The sequence below is a fragment of the Python bivittatus genome, unplaced genomic scaffold (assembly GCF_059951505.1).
Source record: "Python bivittatus isolate LINGU-HERP-01145 unplaced genomic scaffold, Pbiv_v1 ctg000090_np1212, whole genome shotgun sequence".
Lineage (NCBI taxonomy): Eukaryota > Metazoa > Chordata > Lepidosauria > Squamata > Pythonidae > Python > Python bivittatus.
In genome coordinates this window covers 2,368,909-2,396,617 of record NW_028277046.1, presented here as the reverse complement: position 1 = coordinate 2,396,617, position 27,709 = coordinate 2,368,909, and the positions used below count along the sequence as shown (strand labels likewise).

The window sequence follows — 27,709 nt, the reverse complement described above, 5'->3', positions numbered from 1 at the left end:
GAGGCATCCCTAGATTTAGGGCATATCTTCCCCCAAATGTAAGCCAAGTGCCTTGTCAGTTTTTGGTCGAGATTTATGTTTAAAGACTGGGGAAGGGGTTACATAGTATTAGCTACCCAGGTCATCATACAGAAATTTCTCCTAGCTCTGCCTGGAAAGATTTAAATAGCAATTTTTGGCATCAAAATAGATGCACTCTCCAAGGTGTTGCAGATGTGGTCCTCTTAAGACCCGTCCGTGTGATCAGTCTTAAGGACTTGTGGTCCAAAACATTTTGAGGGCATTCTGATCCAACCTTCGCCTGAACACACAAAAGTGATTCACACGATGCTCTGTGCTTTGGTTTGTTAACCACGGTTTTGTGAATAAACCACAGTGGAATTGGTTTTTGCTGCGTGCTGCACTGCAAAGTGTGATTATCAGATCCGAAGAGCTGGCTTCACACAAACCACTAACCCCAAGTTAAAGGAAGCCCCTCGTGTGACTGTCGGTGAACCAGACCACGAAAACATGTCAGGCAAAGTCAGATTTCAAGCAGGCGATTTCTTGATCCGATCCAAGAATGTTATGGAGTGGAATCGTTGAAGGTCCAAGAAAAACAAAGTTGAATAGGGTTTTTCAAACTCTCTTTGGGACGCTTATAAGATACCAGAAAATCAGGTAATGAGTCATGTGAATGGGTGGGGTGGGGGTGTCAAAAATAATGTTTGTTTTTTTAAAGGCCAGGTAAACTGCAGCTAGCTGGCTTGCTCATTATGGTTAAGACGGCTGAAAAATCAAGCTAAACCAGGGCTTCCCTCCAGGAACACAAGGAGTTTTGGTTCACTGCAGAAAGAGTGGATCTCTTCCAGGACAATCAAACTCTTGAGATGTCTCCAGGGCTACAGTGAGAATGGCACCCCCAGAAACAAGGTTAAAAAAAAGCTGGGTCTGTTGCAGCAGGCCCCACAGGGCCAGACAAAGTCCAGAGACCCGAGCGCAACCCGGTCCTTTTGGATCAAGAAGCAAGAAAGGCCACCTTTCTTGGCAGCAAAGAATACAGGAACGAGAACCGCTTTTGAGACATTTAAACTGGTAGCTAAGGTGGTGTTTCCCCTTGTCTAATAGTAGGGCCGGCCTTGAGGCCTTTCCAAATGAATTTAGCAACTCCAGCTACCAGAATTTAGTCCGTTTGGCAGTAGAATTAGATATATCTTTTATCTCACGCCAAGCACACTCTGCCACTGACAGCTGCAATTTACATTAGCGAAAAGGGCTACTTGATTATTCCTGCCTACTCAAGAGCAAGCTTCACTATCTTTGATGCAGCAGCTGTCAGGAACCCAGATAAAGAACAAAATTGCTCCCTCTCCTCCTAATTTGCTTCTTTTTCTTTGAGATCTGTGTTGTTTCCTTGGAAAAGGAATGTAATTATACCCCACAAAGGCCGGGCAGCCACGCAACTATTTTGCATTCTCTGCATTTATGGCCCTCTTTTTTTTCTCTTCTCTAGCTGCTCCTCAGATGCCATCAAACCCCTTTGGAACAAGCCATTTTCTGCTAATCATCATTGTCATCCCTGCCTGTCACTTCATTTTTTTTTCTTCAATTTTACACTCGTGGAACTGTTTAGTTGAGGCTTAGCATCCAGTGGGTTCCCAGTCCCCTTGATCTGTAAACCACAGCTGGGGGCTTAGCATGTGGGGAGAGCTTAGCCCAACATGGTTTAGTCAAGAAGCCAGGGCCAAATGTGATATGCCAACTGTGAGACTAGGCTGAAGCTGCCATAACCTAAAGATGAAGCAGACAGTAAGCAGAGAGGACAAAAACCAGGAAACTTATCTATGAGATCCCTTCAGGGAGGTAGATAAGAAAGAAGCAAGTCGTTAAGGAAAAAACAAAGGACCTGAACCAGAAAAAGGAAGTTGGAAGCCCTCACCCCAATCCCATCAACTTGTAAATCAACCCAGCAAGGACTTTTGGGGATAAAAGGGGTCCCAAAGCCCACCCACTCTGAGTCCTCTGAGTCACCTTTGGATCCAGACTTGGCGGCTTCCGTCCCTCTAGCTAGTGCCTGGCAGCCTAGTTGGGAAGGACCTGGGTAAGCGTGGATGAGTGTGTGTGTCTGTGTATGAGAAAGGGCAAATGTACCTTGCAACCAGTAAAGTTTTGCTGTTACTTTAAATTCACTGGGTCTCCGTGTATTACAAAGAACCTCTTGTGCCTCAGTGTTCGGTTGGAAGTGATTTGTGTGTATCCCTAATTATTTCCCAGCTGTTGACCAGGGCTGTGGGTCTGTCTGCTCCAGCCGCACCTATCTGGAAACCCAGGTAGAAAGCAAGGGGGGCTGACAAGATCCACGTGCCTCAACAGGCTGTGCGTGTGTGAGTAAGTGACCATAAGCCGAACCTGGGAGCAGTGTGTGTAACACAACCAGACCTCCAAAACAGCTTTGGGAAATCTGCATCACACCTCATATTGTATGTCTTTTCTTTTTTTAGAGTTTTTTATCCCACCTTTCTTATTTTTTATAAATAACTCAAGGTGGCAAACAGACCTAATACTCCTTCCTCCTCCTATTTTCCCACAGCAACAACCCTGTGAGGTGAGTTGGGCTGAGAAAGAGGGACTGGCCCAAAGTCACCCAGCCGGCTTTCCTGCCTAAGGTGGGACTTGAACTCACCGTCTCCTGCTTTCTAGCCTGGTGCCTTTACCACTAGACCAAACTGGGGAATTCCTGGGGAATTTGAACTTAGACGCATATCTAGGCCTACAACTAGATGTCCCCAGGGGTAACTCTGTGCCAACAGCAAAAAGCTAGGATTCTTAGCCACGTTTCTGTTTATCTAAGCTGAGAGAGAGAGGGACAGAGCAAAGTCCAGCTTACCTCTGTCAAATAGATGCAGAGGTCTTTGAAGGGCTGCAGAAGGCTGGCATCTCGGATCTTTTTGATCACAAGGACACTTTTGGGAGGTTTGTTCCATGTCAACCGCTGGCTTGCTGGATCTTGAATGTGCCTGTTGGAAGACAAGAGCAGGACACTTCAACTTTTGCCAACAAAGGAGCGGGGGGGGGGCGGAATTAGTAGTTTTGTCTGCTGGTTTTCCTCTGGCAGGGGAACAGATTTCCCAAGGTTGGTTTGAAATGTGGATTTCCCCAGGCTGGAGTTTTTAAACATTTAGGGGTAACTTTTAAACAGCTGATTCTTTTAGCATGCCAGAATATGACCACACAAGTCCCTCTGAGGCTTTCAGAAAATCCCATGTATTATGTAATGAGATTTTAAAAAACAACACACACACAGAGAGACTTCTGCTCCAGCGTAGGAAATTCCCAGCGTTCTACCCTGCCTCAGAGCTTCTGTTTTCACTGAAAGCAAATAGTTTGGAAAGTCTGGGCTGAGATGGCTTGGATGCTAGTGTTCGAAAGATTATTTAGCGGGAGAGTCTGGATGGATTTGTTGAGCAACCCGTGTATCACGCAATGCCTTTTGTCCCACTTGTCCGCCCAGCACACCTTTCCGTCAAGGAAGCAAAGTGGTTATTTAGGAAAAAGTTCCAAAAGTGACAGCTGCAAGAAGAAACGGGGCTCCAGCTTCTACTGGCCCTGGATGATTTAAACCCACCCAATACTTACAATGCGCTACATCCAGGCACACCTGGTGCAGCTGCAACTGTGCCACTTTGAATCAGCTGCCATGCTGGCATTTTCCAAACGTAGGCAACCTGGTGCGTCTCCCTACACACCCATCCGCTCCCACCCCTCAAGTCAAATGGGTTTATATTAGCCTCAGCATTTTCAGCCTCCAGGGAGCTGGGCTCCCCATGGCTATCCCGGCTTTCAAACACCCATGTTGGTGCTTCGCCAATTTCTCCGGCTCAGCCTTATGCAACGTGCCAATGCGTCACGCCGGGGAAGATACTCCTGTGAAGTTGCTGCAACTTCTGGATTGCTCGTGGTCCAACAGGTTAACCCCACGCACCGTTCCCACGCAAAGCACGCTTGGCAGTGGAGCAAGTCAACGTGGGAAGTCACGAGCTCTCTCTTATTAGAGGCAAGTCAGCAGAGGACAGCGGGGACAGTGATGCTGCGTCCAACCCAGAGATATGCAAAATGTTCTGCTCCCTATCTCTCAGCAAGCAACTTCGTAAAGACAGGACCATTATTGTAACGCAGAAATTGTATCAAAATCACATGCGATCGGATTCATTCATTTTATAGGGATATGACAAGGAACTTGTTGTTCTCTTATGTGAAGCTTTAAGTGCTACTGGGCAGAATGGGCTCACATTCTGGTAACCTCTGGATCCTGGTTTGGAAGAGGGCGATGTAGAAATGGGCTTAACAAGTTCTGATTAAAAAAAGATATGAAATAAAGCTTTCTCCGCATGTCCCTAAAACACTTGCAGTAAAGGAAGAAGGACAAGCCAAGATGGTTCTAGCATCTGACTATGGACTTTCCAGCAAGGAGGTTAGCGATACATTAAAAGTCAGCTCCAAGAGATTATCTAAATTCCAAACCAGTGAGATGGTTAGCCAGGTTCTACTAACATCCAATCTCCAAGACTGAAAGTCAATGGAAACTAGGTTTAGATTGTTTTTGCATGTTTACATCCATCACACATCATGTTAGAATCTCTCTAGCTTGTTCATCATCCATTGATGAAAAAAGCTTAGATGGAAAACTGCGTGACACCGTTTTATCTCAGGAGGCTTTCTTCCTAGGGAGAAACATTCAGGGAGCCCAGACTAGCTTTCAGGACAAGTGTCCCTCAATTAGATTTGTCCTCCTCCTTAACCCTCTTATGAAGCCATGAGCCATGCTGGAGGAAGCTGATTCCATAATTGTAGCTACATGACAGACAACCAATGGGTGGGAAATGGTCAAACCATCTTTGAGTATTTGACAATGGGCTGTTCAACGGTGTTACATGTCATCCTTGTACAGCAGTAACCAAGACTACAAATGATCAGTCCAAGGAATCTGAGGTCAGGTTAGTAAGTCCCATTAAGAAAGAGGGGAGAGTAACAACGCAAGGACTCTCAGAAGGACTTTGCTTTCCAATTGAGAATCCTATATATAGGTAAATCTCATTCTCTTTCTCAAGCACTTTTGATGGAAGGGGAGGCGGCCTGTCTCTTTTGAAACGCTGGCCAGCCTAGATTTGTGGATCGTTTTTGAATTAACCACAGCTCTATTATCAAGCCGGCTTTCATATCTCATGACAAAATACTTCATTTAGCACAAATATTTTTTTAAAGCAGCTGGTTCTTGATTTTAAAAATAACTGCCATCCTTATGCTTGCTCTCCTTTTCCTTTTATTTTCGTTTTTTCAAATAAGTTTAGCTTTGGGCTAACCCAGGTATTTAAGTATACAAGCCAAAGGTGGTGGTGGTGGGGAATATCTCCTGCTTAATCATTCATATTTGTTGAAACCTTTCTCCATAGGGAGAGAGAAATTAGGCTGAATTGCTTCTTCAACTGGAGATGAAAAGTGACATTTCTTTGCAGACTGCAGAGTTAAACTGTGGAATTCCCTGCCACGAGATGGTCACCCAGCCAGTTTTAAAAGGGTATTAGAAGATTAACAGAGGACTTGGGCAGCAGCGGCAATTAGACATATATATTATTTCTAGCAGTGGCAATTAGACATATGTACACACACAGACATTATACACACACATCTATCTCTCTATCCATCCTCTCTCTCTCTCCCACTCTTGTCTGTCTGTCTGTCTATCTCAATCTCTGAATTATCAAGAGTTGGGAAACGGGACCATAAGAATAATACTGAGCCTATGGTTTCTGGGGCAAGAACGAAAGAATTCTTCACTCTAACCCAGTACAGTTCTCTTTATGTTATATTAACAATTAACTAAATGGGATGTTGCAATTTAGCATCACTCTGGTGAAGTAACACTTTAAAAAAATTACACAAATATTTTCCCCCGCTGTCTTATCAGTAAAAAGCAGGAGATAAATATTTAAAATAAGCAGACAGCTGACCCTATCTGATCCCTGTGAGCAAGACTTTGAATCTGGACACAAATTTATTTCTGTGTTTCAAGAAAGCCGGTAGGAAGTCTTGGCAATGGATAAATCTTGAGCCATCACTACACCTTACTTAACTTTAGAAAGGTGATTATAAAGGCCTACTTTAAACTTTCATAGAAGACAGGCAGGCTGCAACATAATGAATACCATAAAGAGAACCCGACGAAAATCCAACTGTGTCTTAAATACAAAACAAAGGGAATAATGGAAAATTGAGCTTGATTTTTAATTTTTTTACATAATGTGCTCTACAGTATATACTTCCAAGCAGAAAAATCCATAAAGAAGGAAGGAAGGAAGGAAGGAAGGAAGGAAGGAAGGAAGGAAGGAAGGAAGGAAGGAAGGAAGGAAGGAAGGAAGGAAGGAAGGAAGGAAGGAAGGATATAGAAAGAGGGAGGGAGGGAGGGAGGGAGGGAGGGAGGAGAGAGGATGGGAAATAATGGAAACAAAAAAAAAGGGAATTAGAAATTACCCTGTAAGGTATTTTCTGTGATGGAATGGAATTATGAAGGCCAGACTCAGGGAGAAAAACATTTTCTTTCATCTCCTGAGGCCCGAGGGAGAGATAAGAGGATGAGACTGGCACCTCCCTGAGGAATTCACAATGTTGTGGCTGGCATTACTTGGGAACTGGGGTTTCAGTCTGGGAAGATTCTTGCTAGAGGTTGTAGCTAATAAACATTGCTGGACTGAATTTACATGGTCTCTTGGAGTTCCTTGGGCTAGGCCTGACATTTTCGTCCTAACCTGCATTTCAAAACCCGGTTTACTTCAAGCTGGAACCAGGAAAAATATGAAGCATTTCCAAATGATCAACCCAGAGGAGCTGTTGCCTTCACAGCTCACCTAATCACAACATGCCAGAGTAATTTCAATTGAAACTGGGGGGGGGGGGAATCTTTTCAGTAACTTCAGTAACTTTTTCCAATACAAATGAGCCCGTGATCATTTACGCCCTCCGAGGACTTTCGTGCCCAAACTCAGCTATTAAATCACTTTCTACTCATAACAATTTCCCGTTTCCTCCCACTCAACTCACCACTTCCAAGCTGCACGACCGAACAAGCGATCGCCGAAGTGCTGAAAAATCTTCATCGTTCTCTTCCACCAATCAGACGCACGGTGAACCCAACGCCAGATTTCAGCCTTAAAAGAACCTTTTCGAAGCCAAACAGCTACCTTAGACAAACCATTCTACTCGTGTCAGTCTTTCCCTTTTTTTAACTGCTTTGATTCATCCCCCAAAACTAAAAAAAAATGCTGCTTTGTTGAAAAATCCACTGTAAAGATCTAACAAAATTATCCAGGACCTCTCAGCTTATTAAAAAAAGGAGAAATGCCCAGTGTACGTGTGAAAGAATTACTTTTGTTCCTCCAGCTTCTCTTTGCCCTAACACTGGTTTGCAAAGAAGCTTTAATCAACCCCAGATTCCAAAATGGGCCTTTGCATAACAAACCACAACCATCCTTAGCTTCATATTGGCTTTTTCGCTGTTGTTAAAATCTCTCCTATTCACAACCGGCCGCCTTCTACTTGAATAGGCAACTTTCAATTCTTAAGGAGGCAGTGAAAATAATTTGGGGAAGTGAACGTGAACTTCAAAAAAAACCCCAAACTGTTGAAAGAAAGGTGCAATGCCGGGAAATTGAATTGTGAAGCTGCTGTTCCTCGTAATGCCTCGCGTCGCTGGTTTTTCCTGGATGCCGGCTCCACGCTCTGCTTCTCGAGAAGCTCCGAGTGTCTCCTGCAAAGCTTTGGCAAGTGGATTCATCTCAGCACACAGTCATTATATTGTACGATCCCAGCACAGCCCAGGGGGAGGAGCACCCATGTCTCAGCTGCTCCAACCTGGTGATAAAAATGGGTGATGCAAGTCCAAAGTTGAATAAGCGACAACCCTGCCTTTAACCCATCAGCTTCCACACCACGGGAGGGCCTGATGGTCACCTGAAAAGGAGGCGTGTTGGCAAAGTGCCCCGGGCAGGATCTGAGTCAATACTGTTCCTCCGCCAGTCTTCTTGTGATGTCGGCCAGCATCAGTTCCTTGTTCTCTTGTACACATGTCTGCAGGTGTGTGTGGTTTTTGGTTTCAAACTTGGAGTCTATTTCTTTGCAAAAGAAACTAGAAAACAGCTGCGGACAGCCAGCAAAGATGCTGCTGGAATGGGCAGGGCGGGGGAGAGAAACCAGCTCAGTGGCGAACTTGTCTGGAATCGGTCCCTTAATGCCCAGGTTGAGGAGTGCATTAAAAAAATCAAGTTCAACCACAGTTGACTCAGAGACGAAGAAAGGAAGGACACAGGTTACGTTGTTCGACAAGTCAGCAATTATTAACCCCGTCTCTTCTACGTTCGGGCCTGACCGCGCAGCTTCAGTCGATCGGATCACTCGGCGTTCTGCCTTCGTCGTGGGCGAGCATTGTTTTTAAGGAGTGGAGAAGTGGGAGAACAAGGAGGACGTTTGACTTGCCTGGGAGCTAAGAGAAAACCAGCAGGATGGGATCTAAGTTGATCTAGCCACCGACTCAAGCTGGCACCCTCCCAATGGGTGGGACAGCAGCTCATCGCAGTCACAGAAGGCGATGGGAGTTGTGGTTTCAGAGCACAGTTGCGGAAAGCTGACCTCAGGCCTATGGGGCATAGCAGCAATAGGAAATGCCCAAATAGCTTTCTGTGGACCCAGAGTGCGGTTTGGATCGTGAGAACGAAGCTGGAATTGGGTGGTGGAGGCTGGGCTGCTGAATTTACCCCCCCACAAAGCTCACCAAGCTGCCTTCGCAGCTCCCCGAACCACAACTTGCCGAACCAATGGAGTCCCACCGCAGACTAGCACGGAGCCAGGTTTTGTCCAAGATCCGTGGAGTTTCTGCACGGTTGGGCTCACCTCTTACGAGGCTAGGCCGGGGTGCCAGTAGCCTCTGTTAGCATTTAAGCCACCGGAAGGGACGTGTGGCATCACGTGGCTATCCCACGAGGTCCCAATCTCCAGAAAAGCTAAGGAGTGGAAAGCAAAGCAGTTCAGGCCCTGAGCAGAGGCAAAGGTCCCACGGCGAAGCTATTTTTATTTAGCCGGGGAAATTCTCCACCCTGCCGTGGGCTGAAACCGCTTTGCGACTCATTGTGTTCTCAAGCTTACGAAGCAAGGGAAGTTCCTGGCTCAAATTTCATCCATGCAACCAATGGAATGGACAATTTCAGGCCAACTTGCAAAGCCACCCACCCGCAGCAAGTATAATTCAAGTCTATGCAGAAGACTCCCATCCACCGTGAAAGCAGATCTTCCAAAAAATGATATAGACACAGGGAAATCTGCCAAATGAATCCCCAGAACTGAAACCAAACAGAACCACTTAGCAGAGTTTTCTCTGCCAAGTGACTGAAGTTCTACAGGTTTCCCCCCCCCAAGTCCTGTTATCAGCTTGCAAAGTTATACTAAGTGATGACCCTACAAACAAAGATTCTAGTCCTCATTGTACTAAACAAAAAGCCCATTTAAGAAGCAAGATAACTAGACCAATATTTCAACATTGACTAGCAGCAATTCTTTAGGAATCCCAACAACTGTCTTTTCCAGTGCAGAAATACTAGGAGTCGAACTCAGAACTGGAGACGCCGCCCTTCTCTTAACACAAGTTTGCCATTCCTGGTCCTCGTGGGTTTCAAAAGAACACACACACCCCATTTCTTGATTGTACATATGTAAACAAATCTTAAAAATCACACCCATACATCTGGAAACACCAGACTTCTTTTAAAAGAAGCTACTTGAAAAGCTGCCATGCAGAAGATAAATCAGAATTATTCTCGGGTAAATAGATTCCACTGAAAAGTTAGAATAAAAAATTCTAATTGGAGAGAGATCTTTTGCAGTGGGAAAGGCAGGCAGATGATGTCAGGCGTGGTGAGTCTGATGGAGGCATTTAAACAGAGGATGGGGGATCTTCTATCAAGAACATCTTGGAAGCATCCTGAATTTGGTTCTGGACCAAACATGCGAATTCACACAACATGCTAGAAGCTTGAATAGGTTCAATCTTGGTTTGTTTGCAACCTAGCCAATTTGGATCACTGTCTTTGTGCAAGTGCAGAAAACTCATGAATTTAATCAACAGGTAAGCTGGTTATGCTGACATATTTGCAAAGACAGGGAAGTCCTCCATGGCTTCTCATCGCATGAAGACTGAGAGAAGGCACACACATTTTTTAAGTGTCTGATATTGTAAAGCTACATGAACAGAATCTTGCAAGTCTGAAAGTACAATTCTCCTCCCATCTCTTTTACAGCCTGAGAAACTCGGAAAGGTCTCTTCTGAGCCTCTTGCCCCATCCACTCTCCATCTCAGGGCTATACTGTCTCTTATCTGACCGTTCCCTAGGCAGTGTCTCTGGGCCCAGTCTCCTAAGGTTTTTCCCACATACCATTACACCTTAAAACAGTAGCACCTGAACTCAAATCTCTACAGATGTCAGCCCTTAGAGGTAACCCAAGTCAGGAAACAAGAACCATTGGAACTCTATTGTTAAAGGTTCAATAACAAAGTCTTGAAAGCCTAACAGATCTCTTTGCCCCTCTTATCCTGAAGAAAATCAAGGTGAGGCAATCTTGACCTTCTTTCTCACTCCCTCCTCCCTTCCTGGTATTTAAGCCACGGCTGTTGAATTCCTTCTTCAAGGCCATTTCTATACTCCTCTCCAGCCATGCAGCTTTTCCCAAACCTGAATCTGCCAACTTCTGACTACAACTCCAATCATAGCTTGCCAACTGGGTTTTGGATCAGAAATAATGGGCAGGTGATCCCACCTTTGGTAACTCGAAGTCAGAAAGAGCCATTATATAAAGGAAGCTACTGAGCAGCAGAAGAAAAATGAACGAGAGAGTCATACAATTCTCCAAGGAATTCTCCAACCCTCCGCGTTGTGCAGGAAAATCAATTAAACCATCTTCCAAAGGTGACTGTCCAGTCACTCTAATGGGCCTGCCTTCATTCCCGTTCAGTGCCACTGTAAATATCCTACTGAAGAGTACTCAAGGTGACACGCGCAGATGCAATCCGATGGAAGTTATACATTGGAAAGGCAACAGGGACGCACATCAACCATTTTCAGTGCGAGTTTAAACACTATGCAGACATACCTCATCGTATTTAAAATGCCCATTTTTGGAGAGAGTTCAGCCTATTTCTGAAGCCCTTTCTACGAAGGAGGTCAGCTTCAGAACTCTCCCCATACCATGGAACTCAAGCTTTTATAAGAAACAAAGAATCCACCCAGGGACCACACCTTGATGAACTACCTTCTCTCCATGCCTAAACAAAGTGCCCCCTAGCTGCCCTTTTATGGACATGATCGAAGAAATTTAAGTCTATCTCTGCAAAGCAGTAGGTGTTGCGTGAGCTGAATGAGAGCTTTTATGGCAGAAACGAGGAAATGGTTCTCCGGAAGCCAGGGAACTTACCAGCCAAAGTACAAATTCAGTCATTCAGATTAAGGTGTCTGACTTTCTCTGCTACAGTTCCTTAATCAGCTTTGCTACTGGAAAGATAAAGAAGACAGAGGAAGTTTCCCACTTACATGATCGTCTGGGGATTCTGCAACATGCAAGCTTTTGGTCCAAATGTGGTGACAGGGCATGGTCCATGTAAGGAACGTGTCCTCCTGAAAGAGAAACGGCAGGATTTAGTTCCTAAAATCTAGAGGAGATGTGAGATTATCTTCAAGGACAAAAGGGGAGCATCGATTTACAATTTACCGCCCCAAATCATCATAATAAGCAAAAGCAACCAAGTCTGGTTTGGCTCCAAATTCAGAAATTTAATGACTTTCCTGAAAAATGTACTATATCCTACAGACGGGGTTCCCAGCACAGAGTCAACATGTGGTTAGTCTGATTTTGACTTAAGGACACGCGTGGGAATCCAACCACAGTGGCTTGAAAACTGTATTTTACAGCTTAAGATATCAGGGGAACTCAAAGTGCAGAAGGAAAAAGGAATCTCACCCACGAGTTGAAAGAAAAGAATGAACGGGAAATAAAAGATAGACAAATGGCAAAAGAGATGGTCAGATCACTTCCTCTAAGGCTGGAACATCTGGTGTCATCATCAGGATGTTTCGGCTGAGATTGGAATAGGAAGTTTCAGTGTGGGAACGTCACAACTCTCCGAACACAAAAAAGTAGCATCTTTTTAATGATATTTACAGGTAACAAAATTAGGGTCAAGGCTTGGTTTGTTCTAGCCCACTAGGAACGAAGCAAGCTGTAGTTCCCAACTGTCAAAAAATCTTAAGAGATCCCTGGATGGTCCTGTCTGGATTTGTTTAGCTCAGTGTTTTTCAACCTTAGCAACTTTAAGATGTGTGGACTTCAACTCCCAGAATTCCCCAGTCAGCAAGCTGACTGGGGAATTCTGGGAGTTGAAGTCCACACATCTTACAGTCCACACATCTTACAGTTGCCAAGGTTGAGAAACACTGGTTTAGCTAATGCAAGAACAATCATGCACTGGTTACTGGAATGTCCAGATGTAGCTAGTGGGGTAGATCCCAATTTTGTCACACTTGGAAGAGACCAGAGGCGTTCAACTTTTTTCAGACTGAGAACGCACCTTTGATTTTTGAACAAGTGCTGGAGGCTGTGAGCCAAACAGCAGAAAGACCATTTCATTTTCATGGAAATATAGTTAAACTTAATGAATGGAGTTAATGGGATTTAACAGGAGTAACTCTCTGGTTCCCCTGCCGTCATGTTAAAAATAAATCAGGGCCACTTTTGGAGGTCTGTGGGGGTCACATTAAAGACTTAAACCCCATCCAGGAAGCAACCTTCTGCGTTACATCACAACATTAAACAGATTATTAACACAACCTGTGAGTGCCTATGACTCAGCCAGCTTTGCAAAACTTCCTCACATTTCTGCCCCCGCTTCCAATAAAGCCTCATGGGGTTATTAGCAATCAAAAGGAAAGGACTGACCGACTACCGTTGTGGTCACCTGGAGATCATATTTCTTTGCCCCAGGTGATCAGGAAAGCTAACCTGCCACTAAGCTTTACTCCTGTCACATGCAACAGTTATAGAGAACTGCACACGTTACATCTCTGCTCCGTGAGCTGCGTTGGCTGCCAGTTTGCTTCCGGGTCCAATTCAAGGTGCTGGTTATGACCTTTAAAGCCCTACATGGCATGGGACCAGGTTATCTGAGGGACCGTCTCTTCCCAGTTACATCGGCCCAACTCACCAGATCCAGCAGAAGAGGCACATGACAGTCCCATTGACCAGAGAGTTTCATCAGGTGGGACCTAGGAGGAGAGCCTTTTCTGCCATGGCCCCCAGCCCCACCCAAGGTCTTCCAGAAGGCCCTAAAAACATGGTTTTGTCAACTGGGGATCCCATGATAGAATGGAGCCTGCAAGAGGGCTACATGATGGTTAACTGGAATACACACTCATTTTTTTTTTACCTTTTTATTTTTTCATCTTTTTAATTGATTTTGGCAGTGTTGGCTTTTATGTATGTGGATTGTTTTATCATATACGCTGCCCGGAGTCACTACGCGCGATGGGCGGCTACAGAAACGCGATAAATCAATAAAAGAAACACATCATTCAAAGGGCTTCCAGGCAAACCTGGAATATACACGGAAGCAAGGATGTTGGCTTTTAGAAATTTTGCTCTGCAGAAGCTGGTATTTTAGGCAGCGATTTGCAAGCAGGTGGTCTTATCAAAGCCCTTCTAAAAAATGCCAGCACGCACTCAGCTAGGGTTGACGCCCCAATCCCACCCGAACACGCTGTGTGTTTGCGGCCAAGGTCGGAATTGAGACAACGGATCTTTTGTTGTTCTCGCACGTTTGAAGTCGACAACACTACCTCCTTTATTATATCCCAGCTAATAAGAAACGCCTCGGAGGTGTGGGTCAAGCGCGGGTTTGTGTGAAAGCCTCTTGATGGATGTGCAGAGGGCCTCGTGCCACGTTCTTGGCCTCCCTGAGGTCTGAAAGCCCAATGCGAGCTGATGCTCGGATGCGTACGCTGCTTTCTGGGCTGAGAATACAAAGCTAAAAGATTGCTAATCTGCACTGCCTTGCTGGGAGTCAGGAACGCAGGGGAAGGTCCCCTCCAAGCCTTCTGTTTCATGTTCCGTTGGTTCTATGAAGGGAATTCCTTTCTCTGCTGTCAGCCAAGTAAAACAGGCCCCTATTTACTGGCTACTTTTTTTTAAAAAAAAAGATCAATACACTGGGATAAAGATCTGTGGATAAAGATCTGTGATCACATGTACAAAAAGCAGATCTTTATCCACAGAGTAAGGGCAACGTTACAACCATTCCGATCACTTCCCAGGGATCATCCTCTTAAGTAACATGATGATGATGTTGATGACAGAGCTATGGTTACATCTATCTACGTTGGCCTCTTTATTAGTACCATGGCTTTCACAAACCCAGAGCCAAAACGTCCCCACCTTACTCAATATTTGCCAAGTTATCAAGGACAGAATCAAGAGGAAGTAGGAACTGAAAACAGGACTTTTCTTGAAGTGAAAGGGCTATTTGATGGATGCAAACAATTACTGAAAAGATCAAGGGAGGAGCTGGATTTAAGGACAGACACTGTTCAAGCCAAGCGTCATCTATTTCTTCATCCCCAAAGGCTGGTTTCACGCACGGAGCTATGCCAAAGCTTCGTTTTGGCCTACTGGGTTGTCTGAAACCCAAGCTCTGCAGTTGGCAAACCAAGATTTATGACTTAGGGTGTCCCACCCATGATGGCTTCGTCAGCAAACCCAACTTAAGCCACTGATGGCTGAGCAGATTGTATAGAAAGAATGTGGAGATGCTGAAAAGGAACGCAGGAAAATTTCTTTTGGGCCTAACGGCGGCTCTTCCAGATCTCAAGCGGAGAAAAAGTGTTTCCAAACATTCAGCAGTTTATTCCTGAATCCAGACAAAATGCAATGGTGATCTCACAATTCAATACTTGGGAGATTTGCACAGCCATGGAACTCTCTATACATCTAGTCTCTGAAAAAACACATTGGAAATTGCTCCAGAGAGAGGCAGGAACAAAAACCTCTTAATCTTCCATTGGGAAAAATCTCCTTCAGAGCAAAAATAAAAAAACAAGGAAGCAGGGCAATTTTACTTTTTGCCCCATTTGTAATCTCCCCCAATTCTCTGTAGAAGAATTAAGTCTTTGGTCCAATAGCGTAGCCTGTTTTAGCCAAGCCAAGAAACTCAAGTTAGCAGCTTTGACATAAGCCAAGGCTTTTAGCAAAATGATGGCTTAATATCCTAATTAGTTTCATACCTATAAACTAAAATTTTCCGGCTTGGAACTGGAGTTTAGAAACAGCACCCGATAAACTTAACAAAACAACTGGAAAGGAGCTAAACAATCTGTTTGTGATATTTTTTGAAACAGTGAGCCACTGGGCCTTAAACCTTGAAGGCCAAGAACCCAGCGTAATGGTTTCAGAAGTACATATAGGTTACTAACATTTTAAATTTTAGTACATGCGCAGCTTAGAAGGCAATCACATAGGCAGTTATTTAGCACCAAAGGCAAAGAAGAGAAATTAGATGAGACCTCTACAGTATGTTTTTAAACGACAGGATGCGACAAGTCAGGGGACAATTATAAATGGAGAATTGGGTTGGGCCTGCCCTCTGCTTATTCATATGTCAGTTTATTAACACAAGATAGCCATTAATCCACATGTGATTGCATGCTTGAGAATCATCCTGTAATCTCGTACCTGAATTCCTTGGTGCTGCCCAGGGCAGGAGAAGCAGACAAGCTGCGTGTCTTCGCCCGCCCTCGCATCGCGTTTGTGCAGCTCCGTTCCTCATCAGCGTTACAGGTAGGGCATTGATAACACATGGTGCCGGGGTTCAAGTCTTCCCCAGCTGGACCAAAAGCTTCTGCTTCCAACTCCATTTTGGGAACTTGGGAAAAAAAAAAAAGAGGGGAGGAAAAAATTAGAATTATAAGGACTGTCTGATTCAGGTCCCAGCAAATCCAGTATTTGGCTTCTGGATGGATTTATTCATTGGTGTGTATTTCTAGTTTGCTTTTCCTGGAACCTAAGCTAGGTAGCAACATCGTTTCGTGATTTTACAGCCCCAATAAACTAGAACTTGCATTTAAAACAGATGCAATTAAAAAAAACCAGAAAGCCACAAATAAAATAGGAAACCAAGCCAGAAGAATGGAGAAAGATCAGGAATTTGGAAACCCCACCCGTAGAAAAGTTTTTGGAAACCACCCACTCATCTTAAAAGAGCACCACCTCCAAAAGTTTCCCATTCCTTTGGTTACAACGAAAATGACTAGTTTGGTGCAGGTTTCTGACCAGTGCCTGTTTTTATCCAATGTAGGAATGATTCACCCAATTCAGCTGGTATATGAGATGTACGGCTCAAAGCAGGGAAAGGGAAGTGTGAATGCAGGGAAGTCGGAGAGAAATGTAATGATTTCAAGACACCCCAAGACCAAAGTTAATTTCTTGTTAAACAACCTCCAGATACAAATGCCAACCTATGTTAATGGTCTACTGCAGTGTTTCCCAACCATGGCCATTTTAAGATGGGTGGACTTCAACTCCCAGAATTCCCCAGCCAGCCTAATGGCTGGGGAATTCCGGGAGTTGAAGTCCACCCATCTTAAAATAGCCAAGGTTGGGAAACACTAGTCTACTGCATTGAGATTAGCAGCATCTTCAAACTTTAAACATATTTTGTCTTCCCCCTCAGCTTTCTATCCCACTGAACGTTGTACAGGAGTGAGAATGAGGATTATTGGTGTCAAGGCATTAGAAGAGGACTGGAGCGGGCCATGTCAGGACCCCCTTAAAAGCAACCGAACAGTTCACACATTGCACTAAGTCCCTATTAGCCTTCTGCAAGTTAGTTAAGACATTATTCTGAGCAGGCCTTTGGAGTTTAGATGGTTTAGTTGAGTGTCTGGATGGCCAACGCACTGCGCTGATTCTGTGGCTTTCATTCTTAGTTTTCCACACTGCGAACCAACCAACTGGCTGGTAGTGTAAAAGTAAGAAACGCAGTAAATTTGGGTTTGATTGAGCATGATGGGGGGGGGGGTGTCACAAACTTTACACCTCTTTTTTGGTTTCCCTAGCCAACAGAGCAACTGGAATGATGTTGAAGGGGAAAAGATGCCCTGAGTTCCCCCGTCATTCACACAACCTGCCAAATAACAATGTATTTTAGTATCGTTCCACCTGCAACACACCTCTGTACGCATTCCAGCCCAACATTTTGCCAAATACCAGTGGCTGGCTTTAAAAAATAAAACAAACAACAGTTTATCAAGGAAAGGAAGGAGATGATCCTGCAAATGTTTCTGAACCAGCAGCATAGCATTCTGCTCAAAGAGAAGACAAATTGCAGCCTTTCCTGATACAAGAGGACGGGAGGAATGGAGTGTGAGTCAACACAAAACCCTCGCAAGTCATCGGCAACATGGTGACAGCCATCCAGGGAAGAGGACATTCTCTTACAACGTCAAGAAAAGCAGTCTTAAAATTTAAAAGCATTTCCCTGCTAGATCACAGGGAGGCACGTCAAAACTTGGCACAGGCCACCAAATTCTGGTTCCCCTTTACAACCTACACTGGTGACATGTTTTTTCTCCAACCATCTCAGGAAAACAGGTTTGCAAACAGGACTAAAATGCTTTTCAAAGGAGGTAGGCCCCTTTAGCCAGCTGCATCCAAAAAGAAAAAGCTGATAGTTTAGCAACATTTAATTGATAAGCTTTTATGGACAATAGTTGATCAAATGCAAAGGGGAAACCATTCATTTTCCCACAGGCTCTCCACCTATGGATGTAAATATATACCACTTCAAAATGAGAGGCGCTAGGCAGGGACTCAATTGTAGCCTCCTGCAAACTGAAGTGTCCTGCAGAGTTACAACTCACTGGATTCAATAAGTGTTTTTCTAGGCCTTGCATTAATTATAAACTGAGTTCTTGGAAATATACAGTGAGGGCCAGCTCATGTCTTGCAATTAGCATGGTTAATTTGTGATTTGTGGACTAAGTCACAACTGGCTGACTTTACCCATTGTGCCAAACCATGAACCATGGTTTGTAAACCCCAACAGCTGGGCCCACACACTGTGCTAATCAAAACCTCACCAATCCCCCCCCCCATTACTGATTAGTGGGATGCACGAACACAACCAAAGAGTGCAAAAGAGGATGAAGGATTTACACCTTCAGCTAACAAAATATGTTGCGCTTGCTTGGGTGTTTATTAATATTTTGACAATTTTACCGTTGTTTGGATTTTTTGAGCTACAAGGCTCTTGGGGAGGCCCTTGAGGATCGGGGCAAGAATTGACATTAAAAGTCTGGCCTTTCAAAGTGTACAATTGTCCCATAAAATGTGGGACTCCAGTGTTCTGGAGACTGGCACCCTTTTGTTACTTTCGCATTTCAGTCAGTTCCCTTTCTGAACTGCTCCGATTCACCTGTGTCCCACTCTAAAGAAGGGCAGTCTTGTGGTGAATACTTTGCGGAAGAAAGTCTACAAAAAGTAGCATAAAAATCCCGGTTGGGTGGGGACCAGAGCATGCTTATGAGGAAGTAAAGTCCCACTGCGCAATAGTAGAATATACTAAGTTATATCCATAAAGGGGAAAAAAAATTCAATATTTACTTTCTTCTGTCACCCATCCCTTTCAATACCGCCCAGAGTCACTCCATGGTGAGATGGGTGGTGACAAATTTGAAATACAAATAAATAAAAATACGTTATTTTAAAAGGGTTGAGTTTGTTTCCAGCTCATGTCAACAGACCTACAGCTGCCTATTACAGTATTTTCCAATAAATTCATACATGAAAAAACGACTGATGGCTAATTAAAACAACACATTCCTATAGGGGATTGGAATGCTAAAGTAGGAAGTCAAGGAGTAATCGGAATAACAGGCAAGTTTGGCCTTGGAGTACAAAATGAAGCAGGGCAAAGGCTAATAGAGTTCTGTCAAGAGAACAAGCTAGTCATAGCAAACACTCTTTTCCAACAACACAAGAGACGACTCTACACATGGACATCACCAGATGGTCAATACCGAAACCAGATTGATTATATACTTTGCAGCCAAAGATGGAGAAGCTCTATACAGACAGCAAAAACAAGACCAGGAGCTGACTGTGGCTCAGATCATGAGCTTCTTACTGCAAAATTTAGGCTTAAATTGAAGAATGTAGGGAAAACCACTAGACCACTCAGGTATGACTTAGATCATATTCCTTGTGAGTACACAGTGAAGGTGATGAATAGATTTAGAGGATTAGATTTGGTAGACAGAGCGCCTGAAGAACTATGGACGGAGGTCCGTAACATTGTACAGGAGGCAGCAACTAAAACCATCCCAAAGAAAAAGAAATGCAAGAAAGCAAAATGGCTGTCTGATGAGGCTTTACAAATAGCTGTGGAAAGAAGGAATGCGAAAAGCAAGGGTGAAAGGGAAAGATATAAGCAACTGAATGCAGATTTCCAGAGAATAGCAAGGAGAGATAAGAAGGCCTTCTTAAATGAACAATGCAAAGAAATTGAGGAAAACAATAGAATGGGGAAGACTAGAGATCTCTACAAGAAAATTGGAGATATGAAAGGAACGTTTAGTGCAAAGATGGGCATGATAAAGGACAAAAAGGCAGGGACCTAACAGAAGCAGAAGAGATTAAGAAGAGGTGGCAAGAATACACAGAAGGACTATACAAGAAAGATCTTAATGTCCCTGATGTCCACGCTGGTGTGATCACTGACCTTGAGCCAGACATCCTAGAGAGTGAAGTCAAGTGGGCCTTAGGAAGCATTGCTAACAACAAAGCTAGTGGAGATGACAGTATTCCAGCTGAGTTATTTAAAATACTAAAAGATGATGGTGTTAAAGTGCTGCACTCAATATGCCAGCAAGTTTGGAAAACGCAACAGTGGCCACGGGATTGGAAAAGGTCAGTTTACGTTCCAATTCCAAAGAAGGGCAATGCCAAAGAATGCTCAAACTATCGCACAATTGCACTCATTTCACATGCTAGCAAGGTTATGCTCAAAATCCTACAAGCTAGGCTTCAGCAATACATGAACCGAGAACTACCGGATGTACAAGCTGGGTTTCGAAGAGGCAGAGGAACTAGAGATCAAATCGCCAACATTCGCTGGATAATGGAGAAAGCACGAGAGTTCCAGAAAAACATCTACTTCTGCTTCATTGACTATGCAAAAGCCTTTGATTGTGTGGATCACAACAAACTGTGGCAAATTCTTAAAGAGATGGGGGTACCAGACCACCTTACCTGTCTCCTGAGAAATCTGTATGCGGGCCAAGAAGCAACAGTCAGAACCGGTCATGGAACAACCGATTGGTTCAAAATAGGGAAAGGTGTACGACAAGGCTGTATACTGTCACCCTGCTTATTTAACCTATATGCAGAGTACATCATGAGAAATGCCAGGCTGGAAGAATCACAAGCTGGAATCAAGATTGCAGGGAGAATCATCAACAACCTCAGATATGCAGATGATACCACCCTAATGGCAGAAAGTGAAGAAGAACTAAAGAGCCTCTTGATGAGGGTGAAAGAGGAGAGTGCAAAAGCTGGCTTGAAACTCAACATTAAAAAAACTAAGATCATGGCATCTGGACCCATCAATTCCTGGAAAATAGAAGGGGTAGAAATGGAAGCAGTAACAGACTTCATTTATTTGGGCTCCAAGATCACCGCAGACGGAGACTGCAGCCATGAAATTAAAAGACGCTTGCTCCTTGGGAGGAAAGCTATGGCAAACCTAGACAGCATATTAAAAGCAGAGACGTCACCTTGCCAACAAAGATCCGCATAGTCAAAGCTATGGTTTTTCCAGTAGTAATGTATGGCTGTGAGAGCTGGACCATAAAAAGGCCGAGCGCCGAAGAATTGATGCCTTTGAACTGTGGTGCTGGAGAAGACTCTTGAGAGTCCCCTGGACTGCTAGGAGGTCAAACCAGTCAATCTTAAAGGAAATTAACCCTGATTGTTCATTGGAAGGACTGATAATGAAGCTCAAGCTCAGATACTTTGGTCACCTAATGCGAAGAGAGATCTCTTTGGAGAAGACCCTGATGCTGGGAAAGATTGAAGGCAAAAGGAGAAGAGGACGGCAGAGGATGAGATGGTTAGATAGCATCATTGAAGCAATGAGCATGAAACTGAGCAAACTCAGGGAGGCAGTGAAGGACAGGAAGGCCTGGCGCAATATGGTTCATGGGGTCACGAAGAGTCGGACACGACTTAACGACTAAACAACAACAACAAAATATATTAGCTAAGCCAACTTTCTGAAATGAGAAGCCACTGAGGAAAACATTCCTTTTTCTCTTTGGTTAATTCAAATATCTTTTATGCAGATCAGAGTTCAGTAAATTACATGTGGCTTGAAGGAGCTTTACAGCAGGCAAACGTGTCATAATCAAGGATTTAGGAAATTGCTATTATCTAGATAACAAGTAGAGATCATGTTGAAAAGTTAAACCTACATTATTTTCTTTACAGATTAAAACAATGACGCACAAAAAATCTGTTTTTACAGAGACAGACCACTGCTCCATCCACACTTATATTGCCAGCACTGACTGGCAACCAACAATTCAGGATTTTCAGCAGAAGCTTTTCGAGTCTTCCTTGGATACGCCAAGGATAAAAGTTGCACTCTTCTGTGTATAAAACAAGGGCTCTATCCCTGAATTACAGTCCCACCAGAGACCATCCCCAAATTTTAAAGTTCACAATTTGCAATAGGAAAATAAAGAGCAGTGGGAGAAAATTAGGCAAGGAAAAAAAATGAGTCCACTGAGTCGCCTTAAATAAGCCAACAGTTCTGTTTGGAACGATTCCATCGCGAGGACAGATTTTTAAGGGAAGTTTTGAACGGTGCTTACTAAAGCAGGCGTCTCTCAAAATATAAACACTAGGAAAACAGGACATCCTTTAGATTTGATCTACCGAACTAGCAGAGATCACACACTAACAGTGGGGAGATTAACAAAGGCATGGAATAAATTATTAGGGGGTGAGGATACTTGGCTGTCTTTGCTGGTGTTGCTCGTGCAATGGATAAAATTAATAACCACTATATAAATATGTATTTAAATACTGGGTTGTGTATCACACAAAGGCAGAAGAGAATTGGCCGAGATTAGTGTTCTACAATATAGTACCTACAATCTACAGGATGCTTTACAAAAAACAGAAAGGGAACTTAACCCAGAGGAGTGAACAAACTGAATTTCAATAGATGCACAAGGGGGGAAATTGACAACACTCCAAGGCTCCATTCCACATATAAGGATGACTGAAAATTGGAGCCTATCACGGCCTTGCTTGTGTGAGAATTCTTCTAGCTATCTCGTTTCCGACCAGGTAGCTAAATTGGCCAAGGAATGCCCTCCAGGGTTTTAATAGTGTATTGCTATTCTCCTAACAAGCCAAGAATTAGGAGCCAGAACAAGCCTTGCAGTTTAACCCCAGTTGGCTGGTTCACACATTGCTGTAGCCTTACTAATGCCATTGTCAAGGGGCCACAAGGATTCCCTAACAGCTGTTGCCTTATGAGTCATACCTTTAAGAACTTGCTTGAATTCCCCCCATCAGGAGCAAACAGAGAGACATTCAGCAGAGAAGAATAAATGGGCCCTTTATCTCCCCACGATTCTCTCTTTTTTGCAAATGAAATGGTTTATTCATCATTTATACAATTTGTAAAAGATGCATACATACGGGCCAATACCACCCAGTCCTATCATTTCTCTCTCAGGCATACAAAAGATGTGATAACTGGAAGAACCTGCCATTTTATTTTGGCCAAATTTCCCCCTCCCATAAACATTTCAAGCACCTTTACAAGAACCCACTCCTGTATTATTTATTAGCTGAAAGGCTGCAGATAGAAAATTAAGTTTCCACTTTCTTAACTTCAGAACTTTCTCTGCAATTTGGTCACAAAAAAGCCCAATTTTAGGCACAAGAGAGCTGAAAGAAAGATACAGGCTAGGTATGCCCAGTAAAAGCATAATGCAGTTTATTTAATGTTGGCTTAGTGCGCTGTGTGGGCAGAACCAAGTCTGGTTTATTCACTCAGCTGGGCTTAAGCAAGCCCTTGCTTAATTCAACGTGTGAACAGTCATATACTGGTTTGTGTGCTCCTCCTTCAGAATGTTTAAACCTGACTTCCACAACTTGGCAGCTTCCAGATACACTGGACTACAATTCCTATCGTCCTGAACCAGCATGATACTGGCTGCCTGGGGGGGACGGCAGATGTCACAATCATCTAGGAATTATTGGAAAGGTGGCTTTCCTGCCATGCTTGTATCAGATCTGGGTTGACTGCTAACAAATCCTGGCTTGTCTGCAAGCACCAGACCAAGATCCCGAGTTCAGGTGTCTGGTGAGGTAGATAAGCCTTTTTTCCCCGGTTGGTTTACCCACCCATGAGAAACAGTTCAAATGGGATGCATACGGTGATAAAACCAAGATCATCCAGTGATACTATCTGATGCTGTTTTTACCCTAGCAATTCAGCCCGTTCCTGCTTGCGTCCTACGGCCATTTGTAATTTCAACTCCAGAATAGTAACTAAATCTGTGGAGACTGCAGAATTTCTTCACTCGGGTTGCCAGTTGCAAAATCCTTTCTTGCAGAGAAGTGAAAAACAGGAAGCTGTCAGCCTGTCCTTCTCAAAATAAGATGGATTCCTAGCATAGATGTCATCTTTCTTGCACCACTTGGAAACTCAAATGGGCGGTTCGAATTAAGAACCTGGTTTCAAAGCTGCTGTGGCATTTCTGGACTGAATTGATTCAGAGCAGCATTTGACTCGAATCACGTTTAAACCTCCATTAAGCCAAGTCAATGGCCTGGTTAAGCACTTCACTCAACCACCATTTACTGAATGAACTGGAACTGGCTGGGCTGACACAACCTAAGCTGTAAACCATGGTTTTCAAGCCACTATGGCTGAGTTTCGCAAACCGTACAGCCGAGAGCAAGTGACATTTATGGCTCTGAGCCATGTGGGAAGCCAGCATGAGTGCAATGTTACTACTAACTTACCTTGGCCTATTTGTAAACTGAAGATTGTGAAACAGGAGGCGCTTACTCTGGGTGTCTCTCCCAAGGTCTGGCGTAATTATGGTCTGAGGACGGCTTAGCTCCAACAGTTCACCCACCCACCAAATATTGGAGTTTTTCAACAGCCTTGCTCCCACTGACTTTAAGTCATCTTTGAAATTATGGACTTTAGACTCATCTTTGCAAACATCAGCCATCAACTAAGGCAGGTCAACATTTACTGTTAACAAGATTCCTGACTGATTTGCTAAGTGACTAGTTCAACAGGATGAAAATGGCTATTTTCTCACAATGCTGTACTATAAAATCGCAAGCTACTTACGCACACTTCAGTCTAGTGCAGTGTGCAAACCCAAGCCACGTGGCCCATTTATGATTTCCTCTGTTCCATCAACCTAGAAAGGTGAATTTTCTGAACAAGCCATGGGTAAGTGGGGGAGATGGGTGGCATACAAACTAAATAAACAAATAAATAAATAAATAAGGTGGGTCATGCGCACACAGCCGGAGTATGTGAAATCAAGAGATACTTCTTATCTCTACTATTATAGCAAAGGAAGGAGATCATCTAATTCCACCCAAAGATGTCCACTATGTTCTGAGGCCGACTGTTGACTTTTTTTTTTATAATGGTTGGCTGGATAAAACTGAACTGTCAATCAGTTTTCCCTGGGTATGAATGTTCAACCTGTTATAGATCCACCCAATAGTTGCTACATCGCATTCCCATGGCTTATCAACCCCACAGAAAACCTTGCAAAAACACTTTGCTGAAGTGAAGATAAACTACATCTACAGCATTCCCATTATCTATTACCTTAATAACTCTATCAAAGAGAAAATTAACTTGCTCTGAGGTTGTTGTCTCTTACAAATCACTTCTTAATTTAATTTGAGGGACAGGAACATGAGAATGGGCTGATTCTCCCTTTATTAACTGTACCCACTGAAATCTTGAAGTCTTACTGTTGAAAGAAGAAAAATCTTTACAGAAAATCTACTTTCTTTAAAAGCAGCTTGTCCTCCCCCACACACCCTCCCAAACAAAATAAAACATGTAAAAGAGAGTTCATCTCTGGCTCTTTTGTGACTCCATCTATATTATTGTCGTGTAATTTATCCTATTTATTGGACTGCGATTTTAAGAAGATACCATTCTCATTCTTTCTGTAAACTTCCCAGTGCTGCCAAAAGGGTCAAAAATTATTAGTCTGCATTTCTAGAGTCAAAACCACAGAGTAAAGAAAATGTGGCATTCTTCCAAAACATCTTTTGTTGTTTTGTAAGCAATAAAACAGGGGTTAGCCCACGTTCCAATGCCATCAAATTTCATAGGAGCAGCTTTGATTAGAGAAAAGACACTGGATAATTTTAATGCTCATTGGAAGCCCCTTATGAACTTTTTGTATTTCTCCTTCCTTCCTTCCTTCCTTCCTTCCTTCCTTCCTTCCTTCCTTCCTTCCTTCCTTCCTTTTATTCTCTTTCTCAATTATTAGTTCTTGTTCATTTTTATCTTTGTTTTTAAAAATTTAATAAAGTTATTATTAAAAAAATGAATAGGAACATACGGGCTGGGAAGCTGATGCAATCACGGTTCAAAAAGCCTGCATTTGCACAACACATTTAATTGGTGACTGAATTAATCCATATCTTGATTTGCTGAACCATAAACTGACCCAACAGGCTTGGAGTTCTGCTTTTGCAATACATTAACATAGGCACCAACACCCCAGCAAAGGAGAAAAGTAACTCAGCGTGTTGCAGGAGCCCCAGCCATGAAAGGGTGGCAGCTCAGAAGGCGAAGGGGGTGATGTGCGGAAAGGGTGCAGGAGGGGAGGTTAGCTGGGGTGAGTGCATGATGGGAGTGGTAGTCCGGGGCAAGGAGAAAGCCTGCATGTCAGCTCAGGAGGTATTAAAAAGGTTAGTTCCCAACACAAGGAAAGGAGCAGGTTGGAGGGAAGGCTAAGGATGATGGGCCACGCAGTCCAACAGACAAGGGTTCATATTTGAGGAGGGGATGATGGTTGGGTCGATGTGATGCAACCTGCCGGAAAGGCCTCAGTGGGGGGAAGGCGAAATGTTGGATGGGTGGATGATGGGGGCTGTGGTCCCACGGCCCCGGAAGGCACATGGTGGGCCGAAGCCGAGGGCTGGACGATGGAGGCTGTGATGCGACCTCCCTGGAAGGGCCCGCTGGGGTGAAGCCGAGTACCGGTTGGGCGGATGATGGGGGCTGTGGTCCGGCGTCCTTGGAGGGCACCAGACGGGGGGAGGCCAAATCTTGGAGGGGGCTGGGGGCACCACGTTGGGGACAGGCGACCGTCCGCTCCTTCCCCTTCTGGCCCCGCCCCTCCCCTGACGTCACTCACCCTCGCGCCAGGCCCCTCCTCCGCCTCTCGCTCGCGCGCGCTCTCCGCTCCGTCCGACCGCCTCCGCGATGGGCCTCACAGGCCTCCCGCCGCCGCCGTCGCCCGCCGCCGGCGCCTCCGGGCCAGCAAATCCGGCCGAGGGCAGCCGCCGCGGACCCCGCCACGCACCGCCTCCATTCTCCGCCCTCGGCCCGCCTCTCCGCCCTCCCCTGTGAGGGAAGGCCGGGCGCGCGGAGGCGCGTGCGGGGCGACGCCGCTCGGCGCGCCGCGCGTGCGCACTGGGCCGGCCGGGGGGCGAGGGAGCTGTGAAATGGTAGAGATGCGCGCGGCGCCACGTGGCGGGTCCCGTCAGCTTCCCGCGCTGACTCCCTCTCCCACCAGCGGCGAAGCGCCGTGAAAATCTCCCTCTGAGGCGAAGAACCTCAGGGTTTTGTTAGGCATTAGCCCAGTGTTTCTCAACCTTGGCCCCTTTAAGACCGGTGGACTTCAACTCCCAGAATTCCCCAGCCAGCCCCTGCTGGCTGGGGAATTCTGGGAGTTGAAGTCCACCCGTCTTAAAGGGGCCAAGGTTGAGAAACACTGCACTAGCCTTGATTTATTTGTTTACCCAAGTTCAGAGAACCAAATAAACTTGAGAGGAGGCTTTTTAACTAACAGAAGTTTTATTGGCCAAGAAACATTCTGGGTGGCTCATCCAACACCGGGGCAAGGTGTTGAGGAGAACCACACCTTGCAAAGCAAACGAGAGAGATTTTATAGGCATTTACAAATGTAATCAGATCGCAGATCCCCTCATGTCCATATAAGGGATTTTTGGGATGGTCGAGGGAGGTGTAAAGGTGGGCCCTAAAGAGGAGAATCTCAGTTTAACTTTTTTCTTCTGGTTATCAAGGGAATAACCCATGTCGGTCCTTATCTCTTCTTTGTTCCTCTTCTTCTTGGCAGCTTTTCTTTGCCTGGTACTGATCTAATTTACTGCTTACTTGTTCAGTCAGGCATCTGGCTAATTGCTTCTTTGAAGACAATCAGGCATTCAACAAAGAGATAAGGTGGGGGGAAAGAAACTCTTTACAAACCAAGTTAACCCTTTATAAATAAGATAGAGTGCACTGTCACATGCATGCCCACACACTACGTGAAATATATATACATATATATAC

At 44.5% G+C, this 27,709-nt stretch overlaps 1 protein-coding gene across 2 annotated transcripts in view; it reads right to left on the bottom strand.

Moving 5' to 3' along the window:
- NADK (NAD kinase) overlaps nt 1-26,803 on the bottom strand; it is a 36,581-nt gene extending 9,778 nt beyond the window's left edge. Inside the window, exons 1-4 of one of the 2 annotated variants that reach the window (XM_088136719.1) lie at nt 26,550-26,803; nt 15,793-15,982; nt 11,607-11,690; nt 2,867-2,996 (exon numbers count right to left, since the gene is read on the bottom strand). In XM_088136719.1, coding sequence (XP_087992845.1) covers nt 2,867-2,996; nt 11,607-11,690; nt 15,793-15,974 — 396 coding nt within the window. In that variant the 5' untranslated portion in view covers nt 15,975-15,982; nt 26,550-26,803. Of the gene's footprint in view, nt 1-2,866; nt 2,997-7,074; nt 7,784-11,606; nt 11,691-15,792; nt 15,983-26,549 lie in introns of those variants that run through there. The other variant, XM_007441053.4, reaches the window with a different exon arrangement.
- Nucleotides 26,804-27,709: the final 906 nt, after the last annotated feature.